This window comes from Oncorhynchus kisutch, unplaced genomic scaffold (assembly GCF_002021735.2).
Source record: "Oncorhynchus kisutch isolate 150728-3 unplaced genomic scaffold, Okis_V2 scaffold1214, whole genome shotgun sequence".
Classification (NCBI taxonomy): domain Eukaryota; kingdom Metazoa; phylum Chordata; class Actinopteri; order Salmoniformes; family Salmonidae; genus Oncorhynchus; species Oncorhynchus kisutch.
The window spans coordinates 22,934-49,510 of record NW_022263159.1 but is presented as its reverse complement, the minus strand read 5'-3'; the positions used below and the strand labels follow the sequence as shown (position 1 = coordinate 49,510).

The window sequence follows — 26,577 nt, the reverse complement described above, 5'->3', positions numbered from 1 at the left end:
GCTCACATCGTGTATAGACTTGTTTCTACTGTATTACTGACTGTATGTTTGTTTAACTCCATGTGTAACTCTGTGTTGTTGTACAGTGGGGCAAAAAAGTATTTAGTCAGCCACCAATTGTGCAAGTTCTCCCACTTAAAAAAATGACAGAGGCCTGTAATTTTCATCATAGGTACACTTCAACTATGACAGACCAAAAAAATCCAGAAAATCACATTGTAGGATTTTTAATGAATTTATTTGCAAATTATGCCCCACTGTATGTGTCAAACTGCTTGGCTATATCTTGGCCAGGTCGCAATTGTGAATGAGAACTTGTTCTCAACTTGCCTACCTGGTTAAATAAAGGTTCAATTAAAAAAAGAGAAGAAAAGAAATGGCAGCCCAAATAAATGCTTCACAGAGTTCAAGTAACAGACACATCTCAACATCAACTGTTCAGAGGAGACTGTGTGAATCAGGCCTTCATGTGTTATTTCACAGTTTTGATGTCTTCACTATTATTCTACAAAGAAAATAGTCAAAATAAAGAAAAAGCCTTGAATGAGTAGGTGTGTCCAATATATATATATATGTTCACTTTTTATAGATTTGTTACATTTTCACAAAAGTTGTGCTATAATAGTGGACCAATAGAGCGCCTGTAGCACAGGCAAAGATATTTTTCCAGCACCCCAATTGAAAATAACATTCATTAAAAGTACCCTGCACCAACAAACTTCTTCCCGTGGCTATACGTTTTGGTTTTTGCCCTAACACAACACAGCTGATTCAAATGATAAAAGCTTGATGATTAGTTGATTATTTGACCGGTTAAAGGATGAGAGAGGGAGGGGTCTGACTGGATGGGTCCTTAAAAAAGGAGAGCAGGAAGCAGTAGAACTCAACTCACAAACAGAGCGCTGACATGACCAGACTACAGGTGAGAGTTCAACATAGTCATCTAGTACTGTATCTGCTTTCATCCCAAATGGTAACCTATGTGGTGCACTACTTTTGACCAGGACCCATCGGGCATATGTGACCCTGTTCAAATGTAGTGCGTTACATAGGGCAGGGGTCTCCAACCGTTCATAGTAGTTTGTAACTATTGGCTTAAAACGTCACATTTAAAACCATATCTGCCAATTTCCAGCAATATTGCCTTGTCGCTCACTCCCTGTGTAGCCAGTTGATGCCTAGTGGGTTGCCAGATTCTTTCACAACTAAGTATTAACTGCAAGGTATACTTGTCAAAAGTATAGAAATGGTATCTTTTGTTATTTGCAAACCTTGCCATGAAATGAGCATCAATTGGCAATACAGAACCATCGCTAGTTACTTTTCTTCCAGACCTAAAAGAAATGGTATTCTGATGTGATTTAAGCACTGCCATGGACTCAGAACATTACATTTTGTTCTCCATTACCAATTGTAATTGAGTGGCAAACCAGGAAATTGAACTGAGAACATTTATGAAAATGGCTGTAATTTGGGGTTTAAAATCACAGCTTTTTTTATAGGGCCCCTTTAGTAGTTTATTACTCATTTTACTGTGTCTATTGCCAGACCGGTACACTGAAGAGTTGTAGGGCAGAGAAGAATGAGCCTATTTGAAAGAAGTCGCTTGCGACGTGTGTATTAATAAAAGGTAGCTCATGCCAGGCAAGTTGAGTCTCCTGCTCTAGAAAAATGTACTTTACCAGCCAATTTCATTTGCAAAAAGGTGACTTACTAGGTGTGCCATGCATCGGGGTTAGTTATCTAGGGTGCTGTTTCGGGGAGAACCCAAGAGCATAGACTTCTCCTTATTCCCGTGTGCCAGGCTAATCTACTCTGTGGTGGAAGAGATGATACCTGGTATTCCTTAGCCCTTCATTAGTTGAATGTGTTAAGTGGACTTGCTGGGGTACTCGAGGAGAGGTTGGGGAAACACTGATGGCTTATCTCGTGTGTCTCTCAGGAGACTATCACCATGGCGATGTTGACCCTTCTACTGCTTCTCAGCGCTGCCTTTACACTGGGCGACAGAATGACTGCGCGCATAGCAAGTAAGAGTCAGCCTCACACTTTACATCACGAGTGTCAAACGCATTCCACGGAGTCTCTTGCATCTGCAGTTGGCTTACCTTTCAATGAAGACCTAGACAACCAGGTGAGGGGAGTTCCTTACTAATTAGTGACCTAAATTGATCAATCGAGGGAGGAGCGAAAACCTGTAGACACTCTGTGCTCTGTGGAATGAGTTTGTGCTTTACATCATTGATTGTGTATGTTTTGTTGTAGTGTGGCATGACTGATCTCCAAATGTTATTTTTGATGCAAGGGTCAGTCTGGACTATCCTTTAAAGTCGGCTGCAATTTCGGAACCCTCCCTGTCTTCTCCTTTCAGATGATTTGGTGACATTTGCAGCAGACCAAAGAAACCCATGCCCCAGAGGCTGGTTCCAATTTAATTCACGCTGCTTCATGTTTGTCAAAACTGCAAGGACATGGCCCAATGCAGAGGTATAATGCTTACTTAGTTTTTTGAGTTAAAGGTGCTTTGGCCTTATTTTAACAGGCGCCTCATGTAAAATACTGAACGTCCCCTTAATATGCTGTAATTGCAATTTTCTATAGGCTTTTCAATATTGTGTGGAGTTGGGCCCTCTTGTATATTAGAACCCTCAAGGCATGGGTTAAGACTGAGATGAACTAATTCCTATATTTGAGATTCCAGAAGACAAATTCTCAGACTGGACAACTGACTAATGCTTCCATTATGACATGTCTTTGTCTCTGTGTACTGCTTGCTCTAGCGCCACTGTCAGTTACTTGGACAAAACTGAAGCCTGTGTACAACACTGTAAAGTACCATTGGCGCAAACCTGGCATCTGTGCACAGCTATGAAGAGTCCCAATTTCTACAGGCGGTGGTGTTGATCACGACTGGCAGTTTCCCTCTTACCTGGATTGGCGGATTTGATGCTGTTCAAGCAAAGGTGGAAAAGGTACCCAAAGTGAAGATGCCTTAATACTTAAGACTAATAAAACCATCAGCTCGGAGTAGGTGTTAAGACACTGGTCAGACAACTCTGTGCCAGGAGTAATCAACTGGCCAGTTTCTCAGCTGGTAATGACCACAGTTTGAGGTACCGCAGAGGAAAGATTGACATTCGCAACTCGAGTTCTACGTGGAATTTGGATATTACCATTTTAATAACTGTAAATTGCTTTGGCACAGTAGGCATGAAGTTACTTGCCTACCTTTTAACCAGACACTATTCAGTAAACATGGCCCAATGTCATCTCTTTAAACTGATATTAATGTGACTTTAAGTATTTAGGCATGTGACCTATGCCTCGTGAAGTCATTGTCAAAAGCAAAGAAATACTGTTGGTTGTAGGTCTAGATTTGAGTTTGAGCATCTCGAAATATCCAGAGCAATTGCCACAGATGATCCATATAGATGCACCATGGCCATTAGAATGAGCCCAGATACTCCATTGGTACCTACGCATTGCCTAACGATGTGAAGATGTGTCTGCAATGTCGGGCAGATTCGAGGGACAGGCACAACTCGGAGAGAAATGTTTTTCTCAGTTTCTGGCATGTCATGTGTGCTACTTGTATCAGTACTCGTAACGACCTAAGCATTACAAAACGTATATATTTGCTCAAATAAGCCATTATGTTTTTCGTTAATTAAATTTGCCATCTTATTGACGGCCATACAAAAACGAGTTGCTTGGTGACCAGGAAAAACGCTACCCGCTTGAGAAGGCAGATTTTGGGCTTATAGTTATCCTTCTCGCTTCGCCTCTTCCTCTTTGCTATGAGCGCAGAAACGACTTACTAGCTGTTTTTTCTAATTTTGGGATTTCTAGAAATGTGTATCAACACTTGTGTATTTTTTTCACCCAACAGTTCCAGTGTCAGTCTGCACGTTTTGCTAGTGGTGGCTTTTACCGTTTTGTTGGAGGAAAGACCATGAGTGTTGTATTTTAGAAATTGTTCAGCAAGCACATGTAACATTTGATACTGAGATCTCACTACTTCCACACAGGACAGGCTATGGTTCTGGAGTGACGGCTCCAAATTTGATCACGAGAGCTGGGCTGAAGGGGAGCCGAATAACAACAATGGTGCCAGAGAGCCATGTATTCATTTCAACTTTGGAGGTACATTATCATTCATCAATTAAACTTTTTTGAGTAAGTTTAAGCAAATAAATGTGAGCTACTTTTCTCTTTTCGAGTGTACATCGAGAGGTAACCTGGGGATTTCGTGCTCCTCTTTCGCTCCTAGCTGGCTGGTCACCATCTGTTAAAGTGAAAATTTAAAATCTCAAACATTTGCATACCAAAACAACCTGAAGCTACTTCAAATCAAATGTATTTGTCACATACACATGGTTAGCAGATGTTAATGCGAGTGTAGGGAAATGCTTGTGCTTCTAGTTCCGACAATGCAGTAATAACCAACGAGTAATCCAACCTAACAATTCCAAAACTACTACCTAATACACACAAGTGTAAAGGGATAAAGGACATGTGCATAATGATGGTACAGAATGGCATAGGCAAGATGGTATAGAGTACAGTATATACAGTGGGGAGAACAAGTATTTGATAACCTGCCAAATCGGCAGTGTTTCCTACTTACAAAACATGTAGAAGTCTGTCATTTTTATCATAGGTACACTTCAACTGTGAGAGACGGAATCTAAAACGAAAATCACGTTATGATTTTTAAGTCATTAATTTGCATTAATTACTTAAAGCAGGGATTTTAGCCCACTCCTCCATACAGACCTTCTCCAGATCCTTCAGGTTTCGGGGCTGTCGCCGGGCAATACGGACTTTCAGCTCCCTCCAAAGATGTTCTATTGGGTTCAGGTCTGGAGTCTGGCTAGGCCACTCCAGGACCTTGAGATGCTTCTTACGGAGCCACTCCTTAGTTGCCCTGGCTGTGTGTTTCGGGTCGTTGTCATGCAGGAAGACCCAGCCCCTTACTGAGGGAAGGAGGTTGTTGGCCAAGATCTCGCGATACATGGCCCCATCCATCCTCCCCTCAATCCGGTGCAGTCGTCATGTCCCCTTTTCAGAAAAGCATCCCCAAAGAATGATGTTTCCACCTCCATGCTTCACGGTTGGGGTGGTGTTCTTGGGGTTGTACTCATCCTTCTTCTTCCTCTAAACACGGCGAGTGGAGTTTAGACCAAAAAGCTCTATTTTTGTCTCATCAGACCACATGACCTTCTCCCATTCCTCCTCTAGATCATCCAGATGGTCATTGGCAAACTTCAGACGGGCCTGGACATGTGCTGGCTTGAGCAGGGGGACCTTGCGTGCGCTGCAGGATTTTAATCCATGACATGTTCTCAGTGTAACCTGTGTTTGCTTGTTTATGTGTCTGTCTCCTACCCTGTTCCCTTTAACTCTGCTCCTGTTCTCAAGAGCGCAGCAGTGCCTGGACTTTGCAGTCCCCCTTCCGAGACTGGCTGCCTGTTGAGAACAAGGGACAGGCAGAACCTCCCACCCACACAGCAACCACCTCCTCTATATTCCACAAACCAGAATTCAGTATTTTATCTATGATTGCCATGTGAGTGTACAGAAAATCAGTGGAAAAAAATTTATGACACAACTGTACCAAAAACGATAAACTTTAATGTATGAAAATATATTGACAGGTTGGGTTTCACAAGGTGTTCATTATTGGAAGCTGTAAGGTATCCTTTGATGGCATTTATTTGTTCCAGGTTATTCATTGTTGTATCCTTGGACCTACACCAGATGATTATATATGTATTCAACCACAAGGGTGTATTAAATGAGAGAGAGGGGGGGGAATCATAATAGAGGACTACTGAAATGGTATTATTTCAGTGTAGATGAGGGCAGGTTAAATAAAAAGATGACAGCCAGACAAGTCAGTGACTGAATCAAAAGGATTTACATCTGAATGGAGTGGACATAAGCTTACTTTGTGATCTGTAAGGTAAGTAACTTTAATGTGTCAAGCAGAATACATGTTTTCTTTGCCATTTCCCGAAACGTAGCAACGTTTAAGACATGGATTTCATGTTGTAATGTTGACTTGGTACCCCAAAAAGTAGTTTGAATGAACGTTTCCATGTTACAAGCTAAACAAAGCTTGTTTAAACAGAGAAATTGTCGCAGAAATCAGCCTTGTTTGCATAGCGACGAAGAAAAGAACACAATTTAGGCTGTGATCTTAAATTCTAATCACTCCGTCGATATAGCAATGGACGCTAATAGTCGATCGAATCCCATTGTGACGCAGTGGGGGACAGTATTTGGCATGACAGGCCCCCATTGAATGTATTAGTCTCTCACTCATATAGCAAAATGTGTACAATTATTGGAAATTGGCTTTAAAACCGCAAAAATGTCTCTACACCTTATGGCAAAATGATGACACAATATGGCAGTCCCCGCACCACAATGTTCATTCCGTTGGGCATGCACAAATAGGTTGTTGATTGCGCTCACAGAAAAAAGTGTGTAACTTTCCCTTAATCAGATTCTAGTTTCCAAATAATTCATTTAGTGCAACGATTTCATTAATGTATCAGTTTTGATTCCACAAGACACGAGCCAAGCTGATTCAAATTGTTCAGCACCGCATGACGTTTCACAGTTCAGCACCAGGATGTGGATAGCACACATGACATCATTGCCATTACCTCACGCTTGGTTTTGCAGGGGTCCTCCAATGTGCAAAGAAAACTACCCAAATGAATTTCCCAAAAGGAATCTGGTACATATGTTTGTGTGAAGTAACTATTTGTTCATTCATTCTCAAAGGGTATATGGTAACAAGGCTTGTTGATGCTTATATACACATGCTCTGCTAAGACCCGCTCAAGCCAGTGTCAAAAAGCCTCAACTTTTTTCCAAAAGCAAATTCCATCATCTCATACATGCCAATCAGCCAACAGGCTTACATAGGCTTTTAGCAATTATTGTTGGGGTTCTTATAATGGGGTAGACTCTGGCAGAGAGAGAGAGAGGCACTATCGATGCTACTGGTCGATGTTTGAAAAGAATACAGGAGCAGTGTAGGAATGAGCTTAACAAAAATGGCTATTCCTGCAGGTGATATCCAGTCAAAAGTTTGGACACACCCACTCATTCCAGGGTTTTTCTTTATTCTCTACTATTTTCTACATTGTAGAATAATGACGACATCAAAACTATGACATAACACATATGGAATCATGTAGTAACCAGAAAAGTGTTAAACAAATCAAAATGTATGTTATATTTGAGATTCTTCAAAGTAGCCACCCTTTGCCTTGATGACAGCTTTGCACGCTCTTGGCATTCTCTTATCCAGATTCATGAGGTTGTGTTGTGGCAAGGTAGGGGTGGTATAAAGTAGATAGCCCTGTTTGGTAAAAGACCAAGTCCATTTATTTGACAAGAACAGCTCAAATAAGCAAAGAGAAATGACAGTCCATCATTGCTTTAAGACATGAAGGTCAGTCAATGCGGAACATTTCAAGAAAGTTTCTTCAATTGCAGTCGCAAAAACCATCAAGCGCTATGATGAAACTGGCTCTCCCGAGGACCGCCACAGGAAAGGAAGACCCAGAGTTACCTCTGCTGCAGAGGATAAGTTCATTAGAGTTACCAGCCTCAGAAATTGCAGCCCAAATAAATGCTTCACAGAGTTGAAGTAACAGACACATCTCAACATCAACTGTTCAGAGGAGACTGCGTGAATCAGGCCTTCATGTCAAACTGCTGCAAAGAAACCACTCCTAAAGGACACCGATAAGAACAAGAGACTTGCTTGGGGCAAGAAACACGTGCAATGGACATTAGACCGGTGGAAATCTGTCCTTTGGTCTGATTAGTGTGTCTTTGTGAGATGCAGAGTAGGTGAACGAATGATCTCCGCATGTGTGGTTCCCACCATGAAGCATGGAGTAGGAGGTGTGATGGTGCTTTGCTGGTAACACTGTCTGTGTTTTATTTAGAATTCAAGGCACGCTTAACCAGCATGGCTACCACAGCATTCTGCAGCGATACACCATCCCATCTGGTTTGCACTTAGTGGGACTATCATTTGTTTTTCAACAGGACAACGACCCAACATACCTCCAGGCTGTTTGACCAATAAGGTAGAGTGATGTAGTGCTGCATCAGACCGCCCTGGCCTCCACAATCACCCAACCTCAACCCAATTGAGATGGTTTGGGATGAGTTGGACCGCAGAGTTAAGGAAAAGCAGCAAACAAGTGCTCAACATATGTGGGAATTCCTTTAAGAATGTTGGAAAAGCATACCAGGTGAAGCTGGTTGAGAGAAGGCCAAGAGTGTACAAAGCTGTCATCAAGTTTAAAGGTGGCTACTTTGAAGAATCTAACATATATTTGGTTTCGTGTAACACTTTCTTTGGTTACCTCATGATTCCATATGTGTTATTTACAGTTTTGAGGTCTTCACTATTATACAAGAAAATAGTCAAAATAAAGAAAAAGCCTTGAATGAGTAGGTGTGTCCAAACTTTTGACTGGTACTGTATATATGTATATATGTTCACTTTTTATAGATTTGTTACATTTTCACAAAAGTTGTGCTATAATAGTGGACCAATAGAGCGCCTGTAGCACAGGCAAAGATATTTTTCCAGCACCCCAATTGAAAATAACATTCATTAAAAGTACCCTGCACCAACAAACTTCTTCCCGTGGCTATACGTTTTGGTTTTTGCCCTAACACAACACAGCTGATTCAAATGATAAAAGCTTGATGATTAGTTGATTATTTGACCGGTTAAAGGATGAGAGAGGGAGGGGTCTGACTGGATGGGTCCTTAAAAAAGGAGAGCAGGAAGCAGTAGAACTCAACTCACAAACAGAGCGCTGACATGACCAGACTACAGGTGAGAGTTCAACATAGTCATCTAGTACTGTATCTGCTTTCATCCCAAATGGTAACCTATGTGGTGACACTACTTTTGACCAGGACCCATCGGGCATATGTGACCCTGTTCAAATGTAGTGCGTTACATAGGGCAGGGGTCTCCAACAGGTCATAGTAGTTTGCCAAACAATTCAGATTTTAAAAAATATATTTTTTTTTCACGTGTTCAACTGTCAAACAAATCTCAAGTATCAGACACTGCAAGTTACTAAATCAACACGACTTGACGTTATCCCACCTCTGGTTAGTTAACTATTGGCTTAAAACGTCACATTTAAAACCATATCTGCCAATTTCCAGCAATATTGCCTTGTCGCTCACTCCCTGTGTAGCCAGTTGATGCCTAGTGGGTTGCCAGATTCTTTCACAACTAAGTATTAACTGCAAGGTATACTTGTCAAAAGTATAGAAATGGTATCTTTTGTTATTTGCAAACCTTGCCATGAAATGAGCATCAATTGGCAATACAGAACCATCGCTAGTTACTTTTCTTCCAGACCTAAAAGAAATGGTATTCTGATGTGATTTAAGCACTGCCATGGACTCAGAACATTACATTTTGTTCTCCATTACCAATTGTAATTGAGTGGCAAACCAGGAAATTGAACTGAGAACATTTATGAAAATGGCTGTAATTTGGGGTTTAAAATCACAGCTTTTTTTATAGGGCCCCTTTAGTAGTTTATTACTCATTTTACTGTGTCTATTGCCAGACCGGTACACTGAAGAGTTGTAGGGCAGAGAAGAATGAGCCTATTTGAAAGAAGTCGCTTGCGACGTGTGTATTAATAAAAGGTAGCTCATGCCAGGCAAGTTGAGTCTCCTGCTCTAGAAAAATGTACTTTACCAGCCAATTTCATTTGCAAAAAGGTGACTTACTAGGTGTGCCATGCATCGGGGTTAGTTATCTAGGGTGCTGTTTCGGGGAGAACCCAAGAGCATAGACTTCTCCTTATTCCCGTGTGCCAGGCTAATCTACTCTGTGGTGGAAGAGATGATACCTGGTATTCCTTAGCCCTTCATTAGTTGAATGTGTTAAGTGGACTTGCTGGGGTACTCGAGGAGAGGTTGGGGAAACACTGATGGCTTATCTCGTGTGTCTCTCAGGAGACTATCACCATGGCGATGTTGACCCTTCTACTGCTTCTCAGCGCTGCCTTTACACTGGGCGACAGAATGACTGCGCGCATAGCAAGTAAGAGTCAGCCTCACACTTTACATCACGAGTGTCAAACGCATTCCACGGAGTCTCTTGCATCTGCAGTTGGCTTACCTTTCAATGAAGACCTAGACAACCAGGTGAGGGGAGTTCCTTACTAATTAGTGACCTAAATTGATCAATCGAGGGAGGAGCGAAAACCTGTAGACACTCTGTGCTCTGTGGAATGAGTTTGTGCTTTACATCATTGATTGTGTATGTTTTGTTGTAGTGTGGCATGACTGATCTCCAAATGTTATTTTTGATGCAAGGGTCAGTCTGGACTATCCTTTAAAGTCGGCTGCAATTTCGGAACCCTCCCTGTCTTCTCCTTTCAGATGATTTGGTGACATTTGCAGCAGACCAAAGAAACCCATGCCCCAGAGGCTGGTTCCAATTTAATTCACGCTGCTTCATGTTTGTCAAAACTGCAAGGACATGGCCCAATGCAGAGGTATAATGCTTACTTAGTTTTTTGAGTTAAAGGTGCTTTGGCCTTATTTTAACAGGCGCCTCATGTAAAATACTGAACGTCCCCTTAATATGCTGTAATTGCAATTTTCTATAGGCTTTTCAATATTGTGTGGAGTTGGGCCCTCTTGTATATTAGAACCCTCAAGGCATGGGTTAAGACTGAGATGAACTAATTCCTATATTTGAGATTCCAGAAGACAAATTCTCAGACTGGACAACTGACTAATGCTTCCATTATGACATGTCTTTGTCTCTGTGTACTGCTTGCTCTAGCGCCACTGTCAGTTACTTGGACAAAAACTGAAGCCTGTGTACAACACTGTAAAGTACCTTGGCGCAAACCTGGCATCTGTGCACAGCTATGAAGAGTCCCAATTTCTACAGGCGGTGGTGTTGATCACGACTGGCAGTTTCCCTCTTACCTGGATTGGCGGATTTGATGCTGTTCAAGCAAAGGTGGAAAAGGTACCCAAAGTGAAGATGCCTTAATACTTAAGACTAATAAAACCATCAGCTCGGAGTAGGTGTTAAGACACTGGTCAGACAACTCTGTGCCAGGAGTAATCAACTGGCCAGTTTCTCAGCTGGTAATGACCACAGTTTGAGGTACCGCAGAGGAAAGATTGACATTCGCAACTCGAGTTCTACGTGGAATTTGGATATTACCATTTTAATAACTGTAAATTGCTTTGGCACAGTAGGCATGAAGTTACTTGCCTACCTTTTAACCAGACACTATTCAAGTAAACATGGCCCAATGTCATCTCTTTAAACTGATATTAATGTGACTTTAAGTATTTAGGCATGTGACCTATGCCTCGTGAAGTCATTGTCAAAAGCAAAAGAAATACTGTTGGTTGTAGGTCTAGATTTGAGTTGAGCATCTCGAAATATCCAGAGCAATTGCCACAGATGATCCATTAGATGATCCATTAGATGATCCATTAGATGATCCATTAGATGATCCATTAGATGATCCATTAGATGATCCATTAGATGATCCATTAGATGATCCATTAGATGAACCAGATACTCCATTGGCCTCTAACGATGTGAAGAGTCTGCAATGTCGGGCAGATTCGAGGGACAGGCACAACTCGGAGAGAAATGTTTTTCTCAGTTTCTGGCATGTCATGTGTGCTACTTGTATCAGTACTCGTAACGACCTAAGCATTACAAAACGTATATATTTGCTCAAATAAGCCATTATGTTTTTCGTTAATTAAATTTGCCATCTTATTGACGGCCATACAAAAACGAGTTGCTTGGTGACCAGGAAAAACGCTACCCGCTTGAGAAGGCAGATTTTGGGCTTATAGTTATCCTTCTCGCTTCGCCTCTTCCTCTTTGCTATGGCGCAGAAACGACTTACTAGCTGTCTTTTTCTAATTTTGGGATTTCTAGAAATGTGTATCAACACTTGTGTATTTTTTTCACCCAACAGTTCCAGTGTCAGTCTGCACGTTTTGCTAGTGGTGGCTTTTACCGTTTTGTTGGAGGAAAGACCATGAGTGTTGTATTTTAGAAATTGTTCAGCAAGCACATGTAACATTTGATACTGAGATCTCACTACTTCCACACAGGACAGGCTATGGTTCTGGAGTGACGGCTCCAAATTTGATCACGAGAGCTGGGCTGAAGGGGAGCCGAATAACAACAATGGTGCCAGAGAGCCATGTATTCATTTCAACTTTGGAGGTACATTATCATTCATCAAATTAAACTTTTTTGAGTAAGTTTAACAAATAAATGTGAGCTACTTTTCTCTTTTCGAGTGTACATCGAGAGGTAATTTCTATTTCGTGTTTCCTCTTAAGCTGAAAACGGCTGGAACGATGTCTCATGTGGAAAGAGCTATCCCTCCGTGTGCTCCATAAGAACCTGTTTAATCCTTCAAACTGTCAATTGAAACAGAAAATGCTACTCTGGTGTCAGCATCCTAACTGCAAATGTTTCATGTTATAGTGAATTACTTTGAAGGTATTTGTTGCTGTAAAATACATTTGACTTGTTGTGTAACTATTGTAGCTTGTTGTCAATAAAACTGGTGTACGTATTTAATCTCATGAGTCGTTATTTAACATTGCTTCACTTTGTTTCTTGAAGATGCAGTCTGGGTGTCCAGTGGGCATTTCAATTCTTTGATCCATTGTTTCTTGAAGAATAGAATTCTCTTAGGACCCAAAAAGTTGTAAAAAAAATGTGGTCTCACTGTCAACTGCGTTAAATTTCAGCAGACTTAACATGTTTAAATATTTGAGATTCAAAAACAAACATAAACTGAACAAGTTCCACAGAAATGGAATGTGTCCCTGAACCAAGGGGTCTGTTAAAAGTAAGTCAGTGTCTGGCCGCATTAAGTACTGCAGTGCATCTCCTCATGGACTGCACCAGGGTTGCCAGTTCTTGCTGTGAGATGTTACCCCACTCTTCCACGACGGCACCTGCAAGTTCCCGGACAATTCTGGGGGGGAATGGTCCTAGCCCTCACCCGCCGATCCAACAGGTCTCAGACGTGCTCAATGGGATTGAAATCAGGGCTCTTCGCTGGCCATGGCTGAACACTGGCATTCCAGTCTTGCAGGAAATCACCCACAGAACTAGCAGTGTGGTGTATTTGATGCTGGAGGGTCATGTCAGAATGAGGGAGGAGGATGTCTTCCCTGTACTGCACAGTGTTGTGATTACCTGCTATGACAGCAACCTCAGTCCGATGATGCTGTGACACGCCGCCCCAGACCATGACGGACCCTCCACCTCAATCGATCCTGCTCCAGATTACAGGCCTCGGTGTAACGCTCATTCCTTAGACTATAATGCGACTCCGACCACCCCTGGTGAGACATATCCGCGACTCGTCAGTGACGAGCTTGTTTTGTTTTTTTGCCAGTCCTGCCTGGTCCAGCGAGGGTGGGTTTGTGCCCATAGGTGACGTAGGCAGGTCCTCACCGGCAACAATAGCATCAAATAGTCCCCGTGATATGCAACTGTTCAGGGAAGTCAGGAACCAATACGCGAAGGCCAGCTTCTTCAGGCAGAAGTTTGCATCCTGTAGCTCCAACTCCAAAAAGTTCTGGGACACTGAAGTCCATGGAGAACAAGAGTGCTATCTAACCTCCAAACGAGCTTCAATGCCATACAACACTCCTTCCGTGGTCTCCAACTGCTCTTAAAAGCTAGTAAAACCAAATGCATGCTTTTCAACCGATCGCTGCCTGCACCCGCATGCCCGACTAGCACACCACCCTGGATGGTTCCGACCTTGAATATGTGGACATCTATAAGTACCTAGGTGTCTGGCTAGACTGCAAACTCTCCTTCCAGACTCATATCAAACATCTCCAATCGAAAATCAAATCAAGAGTCGGCTTTCTATTCCGCAACAAAGCCTCCTTCACTCACGCCGCCAAGCTTACCCTAGTAAAACTGACTATCCTACCGATCCTCGACTTCGGCGATGTCATCTACAAAATGGCTTCCAACACTCTACTCAGCAAACTGGATGCAGTCTATCACAGTGCCATCCGTTTTGTCACTAAAGCACCTTATACCACCCACCACTGCGACTTGTATGCTCTAGTCGGCTGGCCCTCGCTACATATTCGTCGCCAGACCCACTGGCTCCAGGTCATCTACAGGTCCATACTAGGTAAAACTCCGCCTTATCTCAGTTCACTGGTCACGATGGCAACACCCATCCGTAGCACGCGCTCCAGCAGGTGTATCTCACTGATCATCCCTAAATTTTAATTATTCGCCTACCTCCTCATGCCTTTTGCACACATTGTATATAGACTCCCCCTTTTTTTTCTCTACTGTGTTACTGACTTGTTAATGGTTTGCTCCATGTGTAACTCTGTGTTGTCTGTTCACACTGCTATGCTTTATCTTGGCCAGGTCGCAGTTGCAAATGAGAACTTGTTCTCAACTAGCCTACCTGGTTAAATAAAGGTGAAATAAAAAAATGAAAAACAAGACCTCAGTCCAGCGCCTCTCAGCCTATTGCGGACAGTCTGAGCACTGATGGAGGGATTGTGCGTTCCTGGTGTAACTCGGGCAGTTGTTGCCATCCTGTACCTGTCCCGCAGGTGTGATGTTCCGATCCTGTGCAGGTGTTACACGTGTTCTGCCACTGCGAGGACGATCAGCTGTCGTTCCTGTCTCACTGCACGGACAATGCAAGTTAATGCCCTGGCCACATCTGCAGTCCTCATGCCTCCTTGCAGCATGCCTAAGGCACGTTCACGCAGGGACCCTGGGCGTCTATCTTTTGGTGTCTTTCAGTAGAAAAGCCTCTAGTGTCCTAACTGACCTTAATTGCCTACCGTCTGTAAGCTGTTAGTGTCTTAACGACAGGTGCATATTCATTAACGTCTGGAAACGGTGTTTAAACCATTGACAATGAAGATCTGTGAAGTTACTTGGATTTTTACAAATTCTTTGAAAGACAGGGTCCTGAAAAAGGGATGTTTCTTTTTTGCTTTATTACTCTACTAACACTAATGTCAACGAATAGTGTGTGTGTAGCTTTCAAAGTTGAAAATTATCACGTGGATGTCAGAATGCTGTGTGAATATTAGTGTCACATATCCCTACTCCATCCGTTCCCTGTGGGGCAGTCGTTTGGTTTGTAGAATCCCAGAATGTAGCTTTGCGTTTCCAAACTCTCGCTGGGTTTAGACGTGAGTACTTATTAGAGCCAACTGTATTAGACTGTTCTACCTGCAGCTATGGTACCTGTTCATCGGACGTGCTGTTTTCGACTCTCTCTCGACCTCAATGCTCGGCTATGAAAAGCCCACTGACGTTTCCTCCGGATGTGCTGACCTGTTGCACCCCCTACAACCACTTATTTGACCCTGCTGGTCAAATAACAGCTTGAACGATCTGAACTTAATGGCCATGTACTCTAATCTCCACCCGGCACAGCCAGAAGAGGACTGGCCACCCCTCAGAGCACGGTTCCTGCCTTTCGAGGGAGGTTTTTTTCCCCCCTAGCAACCATGCTGCTACATCTGCATTGCTTGCTGTTTGGGTGTCTGTATAAGCATGTGAAATCTTCTGTAAAAAGGGCATTGGAAATGCATTTCATATGGAATCGCATGATGCTCAGTGTGTTTATTCCCTCCGTGCACAGCTAGCTAGTATAATTGTATCACAGTAATGAGGTGAAGGTGGCGGCAATACCCATTAGGGTCAGTAAGGGAAGAAGGAGGACGTGCTTAACTCAACTCCCTTCCGTAAACCATTAAAGGTGCTTGGAACCAAAAATAGATTTTTGTTTTGTATGATACCCATCAAGGACGAGACTGGCGAGGCCACCTCCAAGACTATGGTGGACATCAACACCCAAGGTCATCCTTGAGTGACCGAGGTCATGAACGCTGGAATGTATTTATTTATTTTTTCTTCCATGGTACATTGTCAATAGAGATCGCTTTCCTACCCCCTCCTCCAGGTTTGGTGACTGGACCAACCAGACCCTCAAGACTGCCATGGGCAAGTCCCTTTATTTGGTACCAGGAAGGATGGGAGAACAACCTGAAGGTAAGTCTCTCTTTGCACACGACAGCAGCATCCAGGCCTCCACCTAGTACGGAAGGGAGCCGCAGCTGTTGACTGAGGTAAGCAATGCAATTGTTATTGCACATACTGTAGTCTTTCAAATTTTTGAATAACGTACTTTCTGATCACTGAAACCCCACCTGATATGTTTGAACCAGATCAGAACGCCTTGGAGGACCACCTTCCTAGGAAATATAATTGTATTTATTCCTGTTCTCAATCAAGGTGAGACTGGACAAGGCGCAGGTGGAGAGCTACAGGAGCAGAATCGAGAAGGGGACCAAGTGCTATGACTTCTGGGCAAATGACTTGGTTTGGAAGAAGGACGAAAGGAAGGCGAGACCTGGGGAAAACCTCGCTGCTCTTTCGCTCCTAGCTGGGGTCACCATCTGTTAAAGTGAAAATTTAAAATCTCAAACATTTGCATACAAAACAACCTGAAGCTACTTCAAATCAAATGTATTTGTCACATACACATGGTTAGCAGATGTTAATGCGAGTGTAGGGAAATGCTTGTGCTTCTAGTTCCGACAATGCAGTAATAACCAACGAGTAATCCAACCTAACAATTCCAAAACTACTACCTAATACACACAAGTGTAAAGGGATAAAGGACATGTGCATAATGATGGTACAGAATGGCATAGGCAAGATGGTATAGAGTACAGTATATACAGTGGGGAGAACAAGTATTTGATAACCTGCCAAATCGGCAGTGTTTCCTACTTACAAAACATGTAGAAGTCTGTCATTTTTATCATAGGTACACTTCAACTGTGAGAGACGGAATCTAAAACGAAAATCACGTTATGATTTTTAAGTCATTAATTTGCATTAATTACTTAAAGCAGGGATTTTAGCCCACTCCTCCATACAGACCTTCTCCAGATCCTTCAGGTTTCGGGGCTGTCGCCGGGCAATACGGACTTTCAGCTCCCTCCAAAGATGTTCTATTGGGTTCAGGTCTGGAGTCTGGCTAGGCCACTCCAGGACCTTGAGATGCTTCTTACGGAGCCACTCCTTAGTTGCCCTGGCTGTGTGTTTCGGGTCGTTGTCATGCAGGAAGACCCAGCCCCTTACTGAGGGAAGGAGGTTGTTGGCCAAGATCTCGCGATACATGGCCCCATCCATCCTCCCCTCAATCCGGTGCAGTCGTCATGTCCCCTTTTCAGAAAAGCATCCCCAAAGAATGATGTTTCCACCTCCATGCTTCACGGTTGGGGTGGTGTTCTTGGGGTTGTACTCATCCTTCTTCTTCCTCTAAACACGGCGAGTGGAGTTTAGACCAAAAAGCTCTATTTTTGTCTCATCAGACCACATGACCTTCTCCCATTCCTCCTCTAGATCATCCAGATGGTCATTGGCAAACTTCAGACGGGCCTGGACATGTGCTGGCTTGAGCAGGGGGACCTTGCGTGCGCTGCAGGATTTTAATCCATGACATGTTCTCAGTGTAACCTGTGTTTGCTTGTTTATGTGTCTGTCTCCTACCCTGTTCCCTTTAACTCTGCTCCTGTTCTCAAGAGCGCAGCAGTGCCTGGACTTTGCAGTCCCCCTTCCGAGACTGGCTGCCTGTTGAGAACAAGGGACAGGCAGAACCTCCCACCCACACAGCAACCACCTCCTCTATATTCCACAAACCAGAATTCAGTATTTTATCTATGATTGCCATGTGAGTGTACAGAAAATCAGTGGAAAAAAATTTATGACACAACTGTACCAAAAACGATAAACTTTAATGTATGAAAATATATTGACAGGTTGGGTTTCACAAGGTGTTCATTATTGGAAGCTGTAAGGTATCCTTTGATGGCATTTATTTGTTCCAGGTTATTCATTGTTGTATCCTTGGACCTACACCAGATGATTATATATGTATTCAACCACAAGGGTGTATTAAATGAGAGAGAGGGGGGGGGAATCATAATAGAGGACTACTGAAATGGTATTATTTCAGTGTAGATGAGGGCAGGTTAAATAAAAAGATGACAGCCAGACAAGTCAGTGACTGAATCAAAAGGATTTACATCTGAATGGAGTGGACATAAGCTTACTTTGTGATCTGTAAGGTAAGTAACTTTAATGTGTCAAGCAGAATACATGTTTTCTTTGCCATTTCCCGAAACGTAGCAACGTTTAAGACATGGATTTCATGTTGTAATGTTGACTTGGTACCCCAAAAAGTAGTTTGAATGAACGTTTCCATGTTACAAGCTAAACAAAGCTTGTTTAAACAGAGAAATTGTCGCAGAAATCAGCCTTGTTTGCATAGCGACGAAGAAAAGAACACAATTTAGGCTGTGATCTTAAATTCTAATCACTCCGTCGATATAGCAATGGACGCTAATAGTCGATCGAATCCCATTGTGACGCAGTGGGGGACAGTATTTGGCATGACAGGCCCCCATTGAATGTATTAGTCTCTCACTCATATAGCAAAATGTGTACAATTATTGGAAATTGGCTTTAAAACCGCAAAAATGTCTCTACACCTTATGGCAAAATGATGACACAATATGGCAGTCCCCGCACCACAATGTTCATTCCGTTGGGCATGCACAAATAGGTTGTTGATTGCGCTCACAGAAAAAAGTGTGTAACTTTCCCTTAATCAGATTCTAGTTTCCAAATAATTCATTTAGTGCAACGATTTCATTAATGTATCAGTTTTGATTCCACAAGACACGAGCCAAGCTGATTCAAATTGTTCAGCACCGCATGACGTTTCACAGTTCAGCACCAGGATGTGGATAGCACACATGACATCATTGCCATTACCTCACGCTTGGTTTTGCAGGGGTCCTCCAATGTGCAAAGAAAACTACCCAAATGAATTTCCCAAAAGGAATCTGGTACATATGTTTGTGTGAAGTAACTATTTGTTCATTCATTCTCAAAGGGTATATGGTAACAAGGCTTGTTGATGCTTATATACACATGCTCTGCTAAGACCCGCTCAAGCCAGTGTCAAAAAGCCTCAACTTTTTTCCAAAAGCAAATTCCATCATCTCATACATGCCAATCAGCCAACAGGCTTACATAGGCTTTTAGCAATTATTGTTGGGGTTCTTATAATGGGGTAGACTCTGGCAGAGAGAGAGAGAGGCACTATCGATGCTACTGGTCGATGTTTGAAAAGAATACAGGAGCAGTGTAGGAATGAGCTTAACAAAAATGGCTATTCCTGCAGGTGATATCCAGTCAAAAGTTTGGACACACCCACTCATTCCAGGGTTTTTCTTTATTCTCTACTATTTTCTACATTGTAGAATAATGACGACATCAAAACTATGACATAACACATATGGAATCATGTAGTAACCAGAAAAGTGTTAAACAAATCAAAATTGATGTTATATTTGAGATTCTTCAAAGTAGCCACCCTTTGCCTTGATGACAGCTTTGCACGCTCTTGGCATTCTCTTATCCAGATTCATGAGGTTGTGTTGTGGCAAGGTAGGGGTGGTATAAAGTAGATAGCCCTGTTTGGTAAAAGACCAAGTCCATTTATTTGACAAGAACAGCTCAAATAAGCAAAGAGAAATGACAGTCCATCATTGCTTTAAGACATGAAGGTCAGTCAATGCGGAACATTTCAAGAACTTTGAAAGTTTCTTCAATTGCAGTCGCAAAAACCATCAAGCGCTATGATGAAACTGGCTCTCCCGAGGACCGCCACAGGAAAGGAAGACCCAGAGTTACCTCTGCTGCAGAGGATAAGTTCATTAGAGTTACCAGCCTCAGAAATTGCAGCCCAAATAAATGCTTCACAGAGTTGAAGTAACAGACACATCTCAACATCAACTGTTCAGAGGAGACTGCGTGAATCAGGCCTTCATGTCAAACTGCTGCAAAGAAACCACTCCTAAAGGACACCGATAAGAACAAGAGACTTGCTTGGGGCAAGAAACACGAGCAATGGACATTAGACCGGTGGAAATCTGTCCTTTGGTCTGATTAGTGTGTCTTTGTGAGATGCAGAGTAGGTGAACGAATGATCTCCGCATGTGTGGTTCCCACCATGAAGCATGGAGTAGGAGGTGTGATGGTGCTTTGCTGGTAACACTGTCTGTGTTTTATTTAGAATTCAAGGCACGCTTAACCAGCATGGTTACCACAGCATTCTGCAGCGATACACCATCCCATCTGGTTTGCACTTAGTGGGACTATCATTTGTTTTTCAACAGGACAACGACCCAACATACCTCCAGGCTGTTTGACCAATAAGGTAGAGTGATGTAGTGCTGCATCAGACCGCCCTGGCCTCCACAATCACCCAACCTCAACCCAATTGAGATGGTTTGGGATGAGTTGGACCGCAGAGTTAAGGAAAAGCAGCAAACAAGTGCTCAACATATGTGGGAATTCCTTTAAGAATGTTGGAAAAGCATACCAGGTGAAGCTGGTTGAGAGAAGGCCAAGAGTGTACAAAGCTGTCATCAAGTTTAAAGGTGGCTACTTTGAAGAATCTAACATATATTTGGTTTCGTGTAACACTTTCTTTGGTTACCTCATGATTCCATATGTGTTATTTACAGTTTTGAGGTCTTCACTATTATACAAGAAAATAGTCAAAATAAAGAAAAAGCCTTGAATGAGTAGGTGTGTCCAAACTTTTGACTGGTACTGTATATATGTATATATGTTCACTTTTTATAGATTTGTTACATTTTCACAAAAGTTGTGCTATAATAGTGGACCAATAGAGCGCCTGTAGCACAGGCAAAGATATTTTTCCAGCACCCCAATTGAAAATAACATTCATTAAAAGTACCCTGCACCAACAAACTTCTTCCCGTGGCTATACGTTTTGGTTTTTGCCCTAACACAACACAGCTGATTCAAATGATAAAAGCTTGATGATTAGTTGATTATTTGACCGGTTAAAGGATGAGAGAGGGAGGGGTCTGACTGGATGGGTCCTTAAAAAAGGAGAGCAGGAAGCAGTAGAACTCAACTCACAAACAGAGCGCTGACATGACCAGACTACAGGTGAGAGTTCAACATAGTCATCTAGTACTGTATCTGCTTTCATCCCAAATGGTAACCTATGTGGTACACTACTTTTTACCAGGACCCATCGGGCATATGTGACCCTGTTCAAATGTAGTGCAGGGGTCTCCAACAGGTCATAGTAGTTTGCCAAACAATTCAGATTTTAAAAAATATATATTTTTTCACGTGTTCAACTGTCAAACAAATCTCAAGTATCAGACACTGCAAGTTACTAAATCAACACGACTTGACGTTATCCCACCTCTGGTTAGTTAACTATTGGCTTAAAACGTCACATTTAAAACCATATCTGCCAATTTCCAGCAATATTGCCTTGTCGCTCACTCCCTGTGTAGCCAGTTGATGCCTAGTGGGTTGCCAGATTCTTTCACAACTAAGTATTAACTGCAAGGTATACTTGTCAAAAGTATAGAAATGGTATCTTTTGTTATTTGCAAACCTTGCCATGAAATGAGCATCAATTGGCAATACAGAACCATCGCTAGTTACTTTTCTTCCAGACCTAAAAGAAATGGTATTCTGATGTGATTTAAGCACTGCCATGGACTCAGAACATTACATTTTGTTCTCCATTACCAATTGTAATTGAGTGGCAAACCAGGAAATTGAACTGAGAACATTTATGAAAATGGCTGTAATTTGGGGTTTAAAATCACAGCTTTTTTTATAGGGCCCCTTTAGTAGTTTATTACTCATTTTACTGTGTCTATTGCCAGACCGGTACACTGAAGAGTTGTAGGGCAGAGAAGAATGAGCCTATTTGAAAGAAGTCGCTTGCGACGTGTGTATTAATAAAGGTAGCTCATGCCAGGCAAGTTGAGTCTCCTGCTCTAGAAAAATGTACTTTACCAGCCAATTTCATTTGCAAAAAGGTGACTTACTAGGTGTGCCATGCATCGGGGTTAGTTATCTAGGGTGCTGTTTCGGGGAGAACCCAAGAGCATAGACTTCTCCTTATTCCCGTGTGCCAGGCTAATCTACTCTGTGGTGGAAGAGATGATACCTGGTATTCCTTAGCCCTTCATTAGTTGAATGTGTTAAGTGGACTTGCTGGGGTACTCGAGGAGAGGTTGGGGAAACACTGATGGCTTATCTCGTGTGTCTCTCAGGAGACTATCACCATGGCGATGTTGACCCTTCTACTGCTTCTCAGCGCTGCCTTTACACTGGGCGACAGAATGACTGCGCGCATAGCAAGTAAGAGTCAGCCTCACACTTTACATCACGAGTGTCAAACGCATTCCACGGAGTCTCTTGCATCTGCAGTTGGCTTACCTTTCAATGAAGACCTAGACAACCAGGTGAGGGGAGTTCCTTACTAATTAGTGACCTAAATTGATCAATCGAGGGAGGAGCGAAAACCTGTAGACACTCTGTGCTCTGTGGAATGAGTTTGTGCTTTACATCATTGATTGTGTATGTTTTGTTGTAGTGTGGCATGACTGATCTCCAAATGTTATTTTTGATGCAAGGGTCAGTCTGGACTATCCTTTAAAGTCTGCTGCAATTTCGGAACCCTCCCTGTCTTCTCCTTTCAGATGATTTGGTGACATTTGCAGCAGACCAAAGAAACCCATGCCCCAGAGGCTGGTTCCAATTTAATTCACGCTGCTTCATGTTTGTCAAAACTGCAAGGACATGGCCCAATGCAGAGGTATAATGCTTACTTTCTACAATTGAAGTCAACTTAGTTTTTTGAGTTTAAGGTGCTTTGGCCTTATTTTAACAGGCGCCTCATGTAAAATACTGAACGTCCCCTTAATATGCTGTAATTGCAATTTTCTATAGGCTTTTCAATATTGTGTGGAGTTGGGCCCTCTTGTATATTAGAACCCTCAAGGCATGGGTTAAGACTGAGATGAACTAATTCCTATATTTGAGATTCCAGAAGACAAATTCTCAGACTGGACAACTGACTAATGCTTCCATTATGACATGTCTTTGTCTCTGTGTACTGCTTGCTCTAGCGCCACTGTCAGTTACTTGGACAAAAACTGAAGCCTGTGTACAACACTGTAAAGTACCTTGGCGCAAACCTGGCATCTGTGCACAGCTATGAAGAGTCCCAATTTCTACAGGCGGTGGTGTTGATCACGACTGGCAGTTTCCCTCTTACCTGGATTGGCGGATTTGATGCTGTTCAAGCAAAGGTGGAAAAGGTACCCAAAGTGAAGATGCCTTAATACTTAAGACTAATAAAACCATCAGCTCGGAGTAGGTGTTAAGACACTGGTCAGACAACTCTGTGCCAGGAGTAATCAACTGGCCAGTTTCTCAGCTGGTAATGACCACAGTTTGAGGTACCGCAGAGGAAAGATTGACATTCGCAACTCGAGTTCTACGTGGAATTTGGATATTACCATTTTAATAACTGTAAATTGCTTTGGCACAGTAGGCATGAAGTTACTTGCCTACCTTTTAACCAGACACTATTCAAGTAAACATGGACCAATGTCATCTCTTTAAACTGATATTAATGTGACTTTAAGTATTTAGGCATGTGACCTATGCCTCGTGAAGTCATTGTCAAAAGCAAAAGAAATACTGTTGGTTGTAGGTCTAGATTTGAGTTGAGCATCTCGAAATATCCAGAGCAATTGCCACAGATGATCCATTAGATGATCCATTAGATGATCCATTAGATGATCCATTAGATGATCCATTAGATGAACCAGATACTCCATTGGCCTCTAACGATGTGAAGAGTCTGCAATGTCGGGCAGATTCGAGGGACAGGCACAACTCGGAGAGAAATGTTTTTCTCAGTTTCTGGCATGTCATGTGTGCTACTTGTATCAGTACTCGTAACGACCTAAGCATTACAAAACGTATATATTTGCTCAAATAAGCCATTATGTTTTTCGTTAATTAAATTTGCCATCTTATTGACGGCCATACAAAAACGAGTTGCTTGGTGACCAGGAAAAACGCTACCCGCTTGAGAAGGCAGATTTTGGGCTTATAGTTATCCTTCTCGCTTCGCCTCTTCCTCTTTGCTATGGCGCAGAAACGACTTACTAGCTGTCTTTTTCTAATTTTGGGATTTCTAGAAATGTGTATCAACACTTGTGTATTTTTTTCACCCAACAGTTCCAGTGTCAGTCTGCACGTTTTGCTAGTGGTGGCTTTTACCGTTTTGTTGGAGGAAAGACCATGAGTGTTGTATTTTAGAAATTGTTCAGCAAGCACATGTAACATTTGATACTGAGATCTCACTACTTCCACACAGGACAGGCTATGGTTCTGGAGTGACGGCTCCAAATTTGATCACGAGAGCTGGGCTGAAGGGGAGCCGAATAACAACAATGGTGCCAGAGAGCCATGTATTCATTTCAACTTTGGAGGTACATTATCATTCATCAAATTAAACAAATAAATGTGAGCTACTTTTCTCTTTTCGAGTGTACATCGAGAGGTAATTTCTATTTCGTGTTTCCTCTTAAGCTGAAAACGGCTGGAACGATGTCTCATGTGGAAAGAGCTATCCCTCCGTGTGCTCCATAAGAACCTGTTTAATCCTTCAAACTGTCAATTGAAACAGAAAATGCTACTCTGGTGTCAGCATCCTAACTGCAAATGTTTCATGTTATAGTGAATTACTTTGAAGGTATTTGTTGCTGTAAAATACATTTGACTTGTTGTGTAACTATTGTAGCTTGTTGTCAATAAAACTGGTGTACGTATTTAATCTCATGAGTCGTTATTTAACATTGCTTCACTTTGTTTCTTGAAGATGCAGTCTGGGTGGGCATTTCAATTCTTTGATCCATTGTTTCTTGAAGAATAGGATTCTATGAGGACCCAAAAAGTTGTCTTACTCCACAAACATTAACGTAAACGAACAGTGTATATAGCTTTAAAATAAGTAGAAAATGATCATGCTGTTGTCAGAGCACCTTCTGTGAATTTTAAGTGTTACATTTCCCTACCCCATCTGTTCCCTATCAATTTTATTTGTCACATACACATGGTTAGCAGATGCTAATGCGAGTGTCGAGAAATGCTTGTGCTTCTAGTTCTGACCATGCAGTAATATCTAACAATTTCACATATGTACATAAAAAATATGGATGGCCGACCGGCATAGGCAAGATGCAGAAAATGGTTTAGAGTACAGTGTATATACCTGTTTGTAAACATTCTATAAAGTGGTTAGAGGTTGGCAGCAGCCACTCAATGTTAGTGATGGGGGTAACAGTGATGGCCTTGAGAGAGAAGCTGGTTTTCAGTCTCTGTCCCCGCTTTGATGCACCTGTACTGACCTCGCCTTCTGGATGATAGTGGGGTGAACAGGTTGGTCCTTGATCTTTTTGGCCTTCCTGTGACATGGGGTGGTGTAGGTGTCCTGGAGGGCAGGTAGGTTGCCCCTGGTGATGCGTTGTGCAGACCTCACTACCTTCTGGAGAGCCTTACGGTTGTGGGCGGCGCAGTTGCCGTACCAGGCGGTGATACAGGATGCTCTCGATTGTGTGTCTGTAAAAGTGAGTTTCTGGTGACAAGCAGAGTTTCTTCAGCCTACCGAGGTTGAAGAGGCGCTGATGTGCCGCCTGTGTGGGTGGATCATTTCAGTTTGTCCGTAATGTGTCCGAACTTTCCACTACTGTTCCGTCGATATGGATAGGGGTCTGCTCCCTCTGCTGTTTCCTGATGTCCACGATCATCTCCTTTGTTTTGAGGTTATTTTCCTGACACCTCACTCCGAGGGCCCTCACCTCCTTCCTGTAGGCCGTCTCGTTGTTGGTAATCAAGCCTATCACTAGTGTTGTCTACAAACTTGAGTTGGAGGCGTGCATGTCCACGCAGTCATGGGTGAACAGGGCGTACAGGAGAGGGCTGAGAACGCTCCCGTGTGGGGCCTCAGTGTTGAGGATCAGCAGGGTGGAGAAGTTGTTTCCTACCCTCACCACCTGGGGGCAGCCCGTCAGGAAGTCCAGGACCCAGTTGCACAGGGTGGGGTCGAGGCCCAGGGTCTCGCGCTTAATGACAGGTTTGGAGGGTACTATGGCGTTAAATGCTGAGCTGTAGTCGATGAACAGCATTCTTACATAGGTATTCCTCTTGTCCAGATGGGTTAGGGCAGTGTGATTGCGTCTGTGAACCTATTGGAGTGGGTGTCGGGTAGGGTGGAGGTGATATGGTCGTTGTCTAGTCTCTCAAAGCACTTCATGATGACGCAAGTGAGTGCTACGGGGCGATAGACATTTAGCTCCGTTACCTTAGCTTTCTTGGGAACAGAAACAATGGTGGCCCTCTTGAAGCATGTGGGCACAGCAGACATGGAAAGGATTGCTTGAATATGTCCGTGAACACACTAGCCAGCTGGTCTGCGCATGCTCTGAGGACGCGGCTAGGGATGCCGTCTGGCCCGGTAATACGTTTAAGTGTTTTACTCACGTTGGCTG

General features: G+C 42.8%; 3 protein-coding genes across 4 annotated transcripts; all 3 read left to right on the top strand.

The window, feature by feature from the left end:
* Window positions 1–795: 795 nt before the first annotated feature.
* On the top strand, window positions 796–4,099 carry LOC116365266 (ladderlectin-like). Of its 2 annotated transcripts, XR_004208085.1 has the most exons (5): window positions 797–922; window positions 1,943–2,030; window positions 2,372–2,487; window positions 2,781–2,972; window positions 4,029–4,099. XR_004208085.1 is itself a non-coding variant. In XM_031817949.1 (4 exons), the coding sequence occupies exons 1-4, from the start codon at window positions 908–910 to the stop codon at window positions 2,808–2,810; spliced, it is 249 nt and encodes an 82-aa protein (XP_031673809.1). In that variant the 5' UTR covers window positions 796–907; the 3' UTR covers window positions 2,811–2,973. The 2 variants fall into 2 exon arrangements, 1 of the variants encoding a protein (XP_031673809.1); XM_031817949.1 differs by lacking the exon at window positions 4,029–4,099 and having other exon boundaries at window positions 796–922; window positions 2,781–2,973.
* Window positions 4,100–8,756: 4,657 nt separating this feature from the next.
* On the top strand, window positions 8,757–12,655 carry LOC116365265 (ladderlectin-like). The gene is made up of 6 exons (XM_031817948.1): window positions 8,757–8,881; window positions 10,030–10,117; window positions 10,459–10,574; window positions 10,868–11,059; window positions 12,178–12,292; window positions 12,412–12,655. The coding sequence occupies exons 1-6, from the start codon at window positions 8,867–8,869 to the stop codon at window positions 12,501–12,503; spliced, it is 618 nt and encodes a 205-aa protein (XP_031673808.1). The 5' UTR covers window positions 8,757–8,866; the 3' UTR covers window positions 12,504–12,655.
* Window positions 12,656–21,026: 8,371 nt separating this feature from the next.
* On the top strand, window positions 21,027–24,863 carry LOC116365267 (ladderlectin-like). Its single transcript, XM_031817950.1, has 6 exons — window positions 21,027–21,151; window positions 22,285–22,372; window positions 22,714–22,829; window positions 23,143–23,334; window positions 24,405–24,519; window positions 24,620–24,863. The coding sequence occupies exons 1-6, from the start codon at window positions 21,137–21,139 to the stop codon at window positions 24,709–24,711; spliced, it is 618 nt and encodes a 205-aa protein (XP_031673810.1). The 5' UTR covers window positions 21,027–21,136; the 3' UTR covers window positions 24,712–24,863.
* Window positions 24,864–26,577: the final 1,714 nt, after the last annotated feature.

Coding starts and splice junctions, on each gene's coding strand:
- LOC116365266 (XM_031817949.1), top strand. Junction 2,031..2,371: donor AATGACTGCGCGCATAGCAA/GTAAGAGTCAGC, acceptor TTCTCCTTTCAG/ATGATTTGGTGACATTTGCA. Junction 2,488..2,780: donor GGACATGGCCCAATGCAGAG/GTATAATGCTTA, acceptor TGCTTGCTCTAG/CGCCACTGTCAGTTACTTGG.
- LOC116365265 (XM_031817948.1), top strand. Junction 10,575..10,867: donor GGACATGGCCCAATGCAGAG/GTATAATGCTTA, acceptor TGCTTGCTCTAG/CGCCACTGTCAGTTACTTGG. Junction 11,060..12,177: donor TTCAAGCAAAGGTGGAAAAG/GTACCCAAAGTG, acceptor ACTTCCACACAG/GACAGGCTATGGTTCTGGAG.
- LOC116365267 (XM_031817950.1), top strand. Junction 22,373..22,713: donor AATGACTGCGCGCATAGCAA/GTAAGAGTCAGC, acceptor TTCTCCTTTCAG/ATGATTTGGTGACATTTGCA. Junction 24,520..24,619: donor TATTCATTTCAACTTTGGAG/GTACATTATCAT, acceptor TTTCCTCTTAAG/CTGAAAACGGCTGGAACGAT.